The sequence below is a fragment of the Lampetra planeri genome, chromosome 8 (assembly GCF_965212315.1).
Source record: "Lampetra planeri chromosome 8, kcLamPlan1.2.h2, whole genome shotgun sequence".
Taxonomy (NCBI): Eukaryota; Metazoa; Chordata; class Hyperoartia; order Petromyzontiformes; family Petromyzontidae; genus Lampetra; species Lampetra planeri.
This window is the reverse complement of record NC_136114.1, coordinates 14,050,087-14,059,231: the sequence shown is the minus strand read 5'-3', so window position 1 is coordinate 14,059,231 and position 9,145 is coordinate 14,050,087. Positions and strand designations below refer to the sequence as shown.

At 55.8% G+C, this 9,145-nt stretch overlaps 1 protein-coding gene across 1 annotated transcript in view; it reads left to right on the top strand.

Annotated features, from left to right (window-relative positions):
• Window positions 1-1,489: 1,489 nt before the first annotated feature.
• LRP4 (LDL receptor related protein 4) overlaps window positions 1,490-9,145 on the top strand; it is a 72,134-nt gene continuing 64,478 nt past the window's right edge. Inside the window, exon 1 of the mRNA XM_078597127.1 lies at window positions 1,490-1,575. Within this exon, the coding sequence (XP_078453253.1) occupies window position 1,575 (1 nt within the window). The 5' untranslated portion in view covers window positions 1,490-1,574. The remainder of the gene's footprint in view (window positions 1,576-9,145) is intronic.

Here is a 9,145-nt window from a genome sequence, read left to right as displayed (position 1 = left end):
TGTTCGTAGCGAATGCACAGTGCCGCATAAGCCCCGGAGAGAGAATATTTTTGAAAGATTCAGTATTTTTTATTTATTTTCAAGTCGGATTTTTTTCTGTGTGTGTGTGGAATGTCTGAATGAAATAAATGAACGATTGTAGCACACAGCTGTTTTATCGATCCTAACCGCTGGAGGAAGGCCTCCCCGCACCGGCGTCTGTCATGGGGATTTTTTCACCGTAATTTGGGTTTGAAACTTCAGACGGCTATTTCAAATTAAAAAAAGTGAAACATTTTTCAAAAATATATTTTCATCGGGGTCCCACGGAGTCTCCAACGCTCATCATCAACTCTGCCTCTCTCTCTTGCTACGTGCCATGAAGAAGGGCCGTTTCCCAAAACGTCGCCCATTAGATATGTTATATAATAATATAAGCCCCTGCGGAGTTATTGACGAAGGCGTTGATCTCTTTTTTGCTGATGCTAAATGTAGGGTAATGGATGGTAAGGCAGCTGTAAGGGGACGGAAACTTCTGAACGAGACAAATAGGAAGTCAAAGAACGAGACGAGAACAGCGATAAATCCAACTGCTGCGGCGGTGGATCGGTACTTGTCCCGTCGTCATAATGATTATCATCCTCCTCGACTCATGACAAAAAAAAACCACTGAGATGTACTCATCACGCTCAGGAGATCTGATCCAGTGGGAGTCATTCCACGTTCCTGTGACAGGGCCCCTATCTCACAAATCCCACCGCTGTCACCAGGTGGTGCTCAGTTCGCAATCCTCAGAGGAATGATTAATGATTAATGGGCCGAGTCAACTATGGGCATGATTTGACCTTTCGACCTTAAGACCGGGACTCCTGCTGCTCTGCCCGCTAGGTTAAGTCCCATATGGTCATCCTCACCACAGACACGTATTGTAACATGTAACCATCATCAGCCCTGAACTATCCACTGCTAGCTGTTGCCTGCTGGCCGAGTCGCTTAGCTCAGTGGACTTTACGCGGGAGATGAAACATCTGAACTTCTCACCGATTCTGAGATGAAGACCCCCCCCCGCCCCACCCCAAGCTGTGGCCATCCTTCACATTCCGACCATTTGCGTCCATCTCCCGCTTTGATTTCAAACCGCATTCGCAAAGTCACGTGAGTCACGGGAGCGTCCGTTCGTCTGTCCCTAGCTGTCCCGGAGCGAGCGCGTCCACCCTGCAACCCCCCCCCCCAACCCCCCCGCCGAAGACGACATCGCGGAACCACCGCCCTTGGTCGCCGCGCGACTCCGGCCCGCGTCTCTCCGCCGCCTGCCACGAGCGCGCGCTCGGTCTCTGCGCCGAGCGACGGGAGCTGACGGCGCGTTTTCTCGTCCTCCCCGTGCGTGCGCAGGTTCCCACGCGGCGGCGGTGGCGCCGGCGGAGCTGCCCGGCGGCGGCGGCGCGGCCCGCGGCGCCGCGGGGAGCGAGTGCGCGTGCAGCGGGACGCAGTTTGCGTGCGCGCTCACCGCGCAGGGGGAGTGCGCGTGCATCCCCGAGCAGTGGCAGTGCGACGGCGACAACGACTGCGGCGACCACAGCGACGAGGACGGATGCAGTGAGTGACGCGCGCGTGTGCCTGCTGGTGGCTGTACGTGCGTGTGGATTCGGCTGGGGGCTGAGCGGTAGTGTAGCGGTTGGCGTGCGGTGATACGAACCCGGCGACCCCGAGTTCTAATCCCGCTCACGACCAACACCAGTGGCGATTGTCTGAATCGATGCCGGCCCAACGCCCGCACCGCTCCCCGCACCCCCCTAGGTCGACGCAGCCTCAAATTAGTACCTGGTGCGATGCGTAAACATCGCCACTTGGGGAGACAAAGGTGGCCGGGCGTGGTGTTGGCCACCCACCCCCTCGTGTGCCGTGCTCGCTAACAGCACTTGCCCCTACAATCTGTTGAGGCTAGACATCCGGACATCTGTATATGCAGCGTCTGTGTGTGTATGTGTGTGTGTCCGTGTGTGTTTATGTGTTTGCGCTTGGGTGGTTACGTGCGCGCACGTGCCTGTCCGTGTACGTTAATGCGCATATGTTTGTGCCCGTGTGCGTCCACACATGTGCGTTCTTGCACCGTTCCCATGTCTGTTTTATTTTTTTTGGGGGGCGGGGGGGGGGTTTGAGTAACCACGGATCACTGACGCACACAGGGAGGTATGCACACCTGTGCAAGGCATCACGCTCCATCCACATTTGGTGCTGACTTGACTCGCTTAATTATAGCCCACAGAGACAGGGCAGCCCTTCCTGCAGGAGGACACGCCTTCCGCGAAGGGTTCCTCGTGTGTCGTGTTGCGTGCGTGTTTTTTTCTTCTTCTTTTTTCGCACAATTTTTTTTTCAATAAGAGGAAAAACACACCGCAACCCCCCCCCCCCACAACGCCCCCACCCCACCACTCTGCGGCACCTCGACTCGGGGAGCTTTCGAAAGGAGGCGCAGAAGAAAAACCACACGCGTACGAAGCGCACGGCCGTATGGGAATTGCTACGCAAGAAAAAAACATTTTTAAAAAACACATCGGCGGTTCCTTCAGAACCGCATCCATCGCGATCCATCTTTGCCTTTGAGGGTCGCCGTCGATGTAAATTCGAGCGACTGACGGCGGCGAGGTCAACTCTCCCGAGCGAAATGTTGCTCCGACGGGACGCCTTCTGCTGCACGGCTCGCGCCCCGCACGCCGCCCCCCCCCCACATCCGTTTTGTAAACGTTCCGAGCAATGTACCTCCCCACTCCAGTCGTGCGAACGACGGCGTTGCCATGGGGTCCGTCGTGCTGCCCGAGCGCTTCGTCGGTGGCTCCCGCTGGGTTCCGTCGCAGGCTGGGGGGGGGGGGCTGGTGGGGGGGCTGGTGGGGGGGTCGGCCCAGCTTGCCCCCCCCCCACACCACCGTCGTCACAGTATGAAAGAAGTTTTCGCTATGGGACCTTATTGCCAGTATCAAATTTGTGAAAAATACGAGTGGGTTTTATACCTTTTTTGTCCGGCAATCAGGAGGCGTTGAGATGTTCGAACACGCAAAGGAGAGCTTTTGCGAGGAATCAAGCCTGCGTTAGCCACACGGCGCTTGTGGCGAAAACATGCAAACCAATATGCCCCTGACACTATACTAATGCGCATTGTTCAACCGCGCTCTAATCAATTGCAGTCGAACGGCTTGCGCGCGGCTAGCGACCCAGTCGCGGGCCGACCACGCGTGGAGACTTCCCGTCGCCGTTTGGGGTCGCCGTGACCGTTTTGTGAAGGCGGCGAAAAATCGCCGACTTGAAAACCCACCGTGAGTTTGGCCCGCGCCGCTGGGGGGGGGGGGGGGAGAGTGCCCACGCCAGCGCCACCCACAGCGGCTGCGCCACTCGGTGGGCACCGCTGTGCGGGGAGTGTGGGGGGGGGAATGGTGGGAAGGGGTGGTGGAGGGAATTTAATGGGAGCTTCAACCTCCTCCTCCTCCCCTCGCCATCAAAACATGGACAAAAAGAGCCGCACTCCAAAGCTCTCATTTTGCTCTTTTTCTCCCCCCACCCCCCCACCCCCGACGCCTCACTGAGACAATGGCGCTCGTTCTTGCCAAGGCGTCACTTTCTGAAAAAGGGCATTTCCCCGCGCCAATTCAAGTAACGGAGAGGCCTGAAATTGGAATTTTCCGTGAGTTTAACCAACTCCACGCTTTGGCCGACAAGTCGCATACAAATTGCATCGAGATGAGCGCAGCGTCCGGATGGCTCCAGCGAGCCGGGAGGGGGGGAGGGGTTAGGGGGCGGGGGGTGTGAGGGGGGTGGGGGGGGGGCGATGATGATGATGGCACCGGATTACCGTGCGCAGACCGTGCTGGCGCATGCTGCTGCAGCTCAAAGCAAGGCGACGCCGGTTACCCCGCAGCGAGTGCCGGGGACCGCCGGATCGCCGCAGAAGAGTTTTTTTTTTTTTATTTTCTTAACTGGGTCTCCGAATTAAGAGATTAACCGAACTGCTCGGGCTCGTGCGGTCGACTGCGATGAATTAGCGTCGTCGCTTTGCCCCAGCTCTGGCAGGCAAAGGTTGCAGCCCTGCAATCGCTTGCTCGCGTTCCTGTCTGGCGGGCGGAATGGTCTCCGCAAGCGCCAGCTCTCGAGAGCCCCTCCCGAAGGCTCTGCGAGCCCGAGCTGCGACACCCGGCCAGCGGTCTCGGAAGAGCCGGCGTGTGCCCACGCTTTATCCCACCTCGTGCCACACCCGCCGATCGATTAATCGCGGCACAGTCGTCTATAACCGGCGCTGCGCGGCCGACTCTTGCGATGGACACAGAGGATCTTGAACGTCCACTTCGAGGCGGACAGCGCGCAGTGTTGTCACGGTTGATGCAACAAGCCCGCGGCGTTAATCAGGGCGGCCGCTTGAATTAGAACCACTAGCCTCTTCAGCAAGTGGCGAACGATCTACCGCTAAGCCACATCGATGCCGAGGCCATGTCACCGCCTGCTGAGATTGGCCTTTTAAATAAATTCCACTTATTCTCCTGGGCGTTGTAGGCCAAAGCAATCCACACACACAGAGTCCAGTAAAGCAGCGCATACCGTGTGCAACCGCTCTAACGAGACGAGGCGCTGAAATGTACAGTGGGGGGGGGGGGAGTTGGGGGGGGTAAATTGTGACCCCCCCCTAAATCAGCAATTCATCCATTTCCACTGATTGGCCCGTTAGGAATCTCTTGATTGCCTGATTCCTGAACAACAACAAAAACGAGAAATCTCAGCGACAGCTACCGACGACGGCGGCGCCCCGACATGTCCGCTGCTAGATTCGCATCGGGCTCACTCGCAGGCTTCCCCACAATCACCGCAGGGTGCCGGCTCTGGTGGGGGATTAATTCCGCTCGGCTTTGAAGTCGCAGCGAAAATTGCGGCGCTCGTGATGGTGGTGGGGGGGGGGGCGGCGGGATGGAGGGCGGCGGCGGCGGGGTCGGGGAAACGGCATGGCGAGCATTTCTAATCGCGGGTCATCGCTTGATTTTATTTTTCGGGGCGTAATTGGCGCGAGGCTGGGTGGGCTGCGTGCGGGCTTGTCGGTGCTCGCGCAACGAAGACGCCTGGGCCACTGCCCTGACCCCCGCGGCCCGCTCCGTTCGTGGCTTCGATCGCACGCACGAGCCAACGTTCGGCTCGGCGTTGTTCGGTCCGCTGCCGGGATGAAGGCCGTCTCTCCCCGCGGGTAAGTGAGCGCGAGCGGCGCGGGCATTGGGGCGGAGTGCACCCCCAAACGGCGGAATTTGTTGCCACATCGAACGTCTGCTGACACCGTAGGCCCCGCGCAAGACTATCAGCTGTTGCGTGCACGGTGGTGCTCGCCCATCGAAGCACCGTTATCTGGGCTCAGCCCCTGCTCATCTTGCGAGCTTCGACGAGATCGGGCGCGCCCGCCACTCATTTGAGACGTGGACGGGAATCGAACTTGGGTCGCCGGGTTCGCGCCACGCCACCGCTCCACCACGACGATGAACGTCTTCGCTGCAAGCTCGTGCAGTCACAGTGGTCGCAGTCGGTGGGACTCCAGCGTCATTGAAGAGAAGGATCTGAGAGAAAGAGAGAGAAAAACCCCCGCTTCCTGCGAATTTGAAAATGTTTATTTTCGTATGTCACATCCCATTTAAATGGCCCCAGGAAAGTCAATGCATCTGACAGTTTGTTTTGAAGCGGAGAAGACAGAGTCTTTTTCTCAAGCTGAGCGGGACGCGAGTGGGGGGCATGAGCGGGGGGGGGGGACGTGAGCGATCCGACGAGAGTGGAGCCGGTTCAGTCGACGCCCGTTGTCGCTTACTCAAGGACTTTCACGATACGGTACGCGCCGTCAGTCTGCACGTAAGTTGCGGCGGTGGGGGTTCCCCCAATTCATGTTCGTTGTCCGCAGTGAATTGACATCATCTCGACAGCCACCACAGAGGCGCTGCCACTCATTGAAGGTGTAACAAATAAATGAATGACAATTTCTCGTGTCGAATCGTGAACCCCGAGTCACGAAAATTCATCAAACTCGGAGAGATTGGGGAGGGGTTCGGTGCCCCGGTGGTGAGATGTTAACTACCTCGCCTGGTATACAGGAGGTTGTGGGTTCGATCCCGGCCCTGACGCCTGCTGTATATTTGGAGTTTACATGTTCTTTCTCTCGCATGGATTTATCTCCCGGTTTCCCCCTCCACATTTAGAATCGACGTCACGCGTTTAGAGTGTTTGGCTGCTGTAAATTTCCACACGATAATAAGCCACTTCTGAAAATGAGTCACATAGCTCAGTGGACCTTACCTGGGAAAAAAAAAATAGTTTAATAGTTAGTTATTCATTCGCAGCCAGCATGTTGTGTGGGTCAGCAGCTTCTAGCAGGGGCGGGCAGGGGGGTGGTTGGTCAGTGGTGAGGGCTCGGGGTTTTTAGTGGTTTTAGGGGTTTTAGGGGTTTTATGGGTGAGGATTGGGAGTTTTAGGGGTGAGGGAGCCAGGAGGACGGCCTTTGACAGAAACTGTAATTATGAGATTTTTATGATCCTTGTTTTTTCTTGGCCCGCCTGAGCGAGCGTCTCCCCCGTGCGTCCTTATCCGGCAAGAATGTTTCCGTTTGGGGATTCTCTTCAAAAAGTAAAGCACAGAATAAAAAGAGAAGCGCATCAGGGCAGTTTTTAAAAAGTGCCTTTATTAGGCGAGGCCGCGCAGGCGATCGCTCGGAAGGGAAAGGACCCAGGCTCGGCGAGGTCGTGGTCCCGCGCGCCCCCAATGGGAACGGAGCGGCGGCGGCGGCGGGAGCGGCGGGACGCACGCGAACTTCGCGGGAATCGGCGCGGCCCGGCAAATGTTTCTTCGTGCCGGCGCACACACGGTACGGGGAGCCCCCCGCCCCCCCTCGCCCGCATTGGCTTTGCCCGATCGTCCCGCTTCTTCCCTGGACAAAGTACGATCGCAAAAACTATGATCGGGAAAAATTACGAGCGGCCATGCCGGGCAAAATCTCCGCACGGCTGCGGACGATGCGGCTTTAATGAAACGCGGCCATCCTCTCCCCCGCCCGTGCTTCGCACCGAGGCCGGACAGGTGACAGCGCCGGTAAACGTGCAGCACGGGGGCAGAGAGTTTCCACAATCGAGGTTTGGTTTTTGGGTTCGAGCTCGTAAATGTGAGTGACGTTAAAACCCACCAATTAGTAAGGTTGTGGCACGCAAACACAGCGTGCCAAATAAGTTACGAGTACGGCACACACCGGTTGCGTGTTGGAGAGTAAACCCACAACAACGTTTACAATTCGAGAACCGTGACGTTTCGCCGGCAAGTACAACCGGCATCATCAGGCGACAGCCAGAATTGTGGATAAGTCTTCCTACCGTTTCGTTCTTAAATAGAGGGTGGGTAAAGGTGATGTCGTCACTGTGAGCCAGTCAGGTGTGAAGACCAAAGGTGGGGGAGGGGTTAATGTAGTCGTATACATTACAATGGATACCTATTATTGGCCAGACTATTCACGGCAAAATTGAGATGCAGAGATTCCGCAGCCCAATTTTGCGCGAAAGTGGAATCCAGTGGAGGCAACGGTAACGCTCGCGGAAGGCAACAAGAGGCAGAGGATGACCAAGAGAGAGAGAGAGATGGACTGATGGAGAGGACGTGGTGGTGGTGGCGGGAGGAGGAGGCACAAGCATGGCGTGGAATGACAAGGAAACAACTGCAACAGATGGGATAAGACGATAACGACGGTGATGATCGCTGACAGTGGAGGTCCACTGCTGCTGTTGCAGGAAGTCTGTGGACCCAGCGGCCTCGAGAGAAGGAGAGAATCGCACGACAGCGAAGCACTTTGCGTGAAACGTGAGGACACTGAGTGACTCGCGTCGTGTTGTTTCCACAGTCAAGTACTATGGCTCCTTTTCAGGCCTCAAAGCCAAAGCCGGTACCTGTTGAGGCCGGCACGGCGCACGAGGGGGTTGGTGATGTGGCCAAGGACCACGCCCTGCTGCCTTTGTTTCCCGAGTGCTCACGTTTACACGCTCACCTTGGCCAGGTACTGTACCAGTTGACGGCTGAGTTAATCCAGGATAGGCTCGGGATTGTATCAGGTATCGCATGGCTTTGATTTTTTTTTATCATGGCGGAGAATAGAATTCTGGTCACTGGGTTTGTAGCGTAGTGTGCAAACCATTACCCCATCGCGTAATCACAGCTGGCACGCACACACACGTACACGAGGGGTTACGAACACGCACACACACGAACGCACGTACGCACACACCCACAGGTGTACACATGCCAAGAAGCAACAGTGCCCTTATTTGCTGTTACATAATTAGGCGGATTTCGTGCCCTCTGTTCTCGACAATAAAATATATATTACTTAACAGCAATGTGGCACGTTTGGGTGATGTTTCATTTCCATGACGACGTGACGACGTCATCGTCGAATGGGAGGGTCTGGTGCTAAGCTCATCGAGAAATCGACGCTGATGCATCCAATAGAAGCCAAAAATGATAGCTCAACCAAGTGGCTTATCACGTGGAAATGTATAGCAGCCAAAATACGCGACGTTCCCTCCTTTTGGCTGCCTGTCCATCGTGAGTCTTCACCTTGTGCCCGGGTGCTTCCGAGCCGAGCATCCAACCGCACCTTAACAACTCTTGGAACCTCCGAGTTCAACCAGTCTACACAACAAAGGCGCATTCCTAACAGCGTGCTTCAGCCGCACCGAACCTCACAATAATAATATCCAGGGCCTACCTTGGCTCCTCCCACCCTCAACCAGTATATATACAAGAACTGTTTTCTTGGAATTTCTCTTACTTGATACAGCTATCGTGCTGTGACGGTTCCACCTGAAGACGGAGGCTTGTGTTGCCTCCGAAACGTCGTGATTTTTTATTTATTATTACCTACGTGACTTTACCAAATAAACCTAAGAATATACATCCTGCCCGAGCCCACTCGTCTCTCCGAGCAACTCGATACGGACGTCTCTCACATGCACACGTTTTTTCCCGAACTGATTATTTCAATAACACGTTGAACTTTTTTTATGGTTTGGAGGTTTGCGTTAAGTTATTTTATTCATGAACATACCTCGGTGCCAGTATTTAATTACATAGATGCGCCGTGCACGCTACATCGGTGACTTTAGAGGCAGTCGCGCTT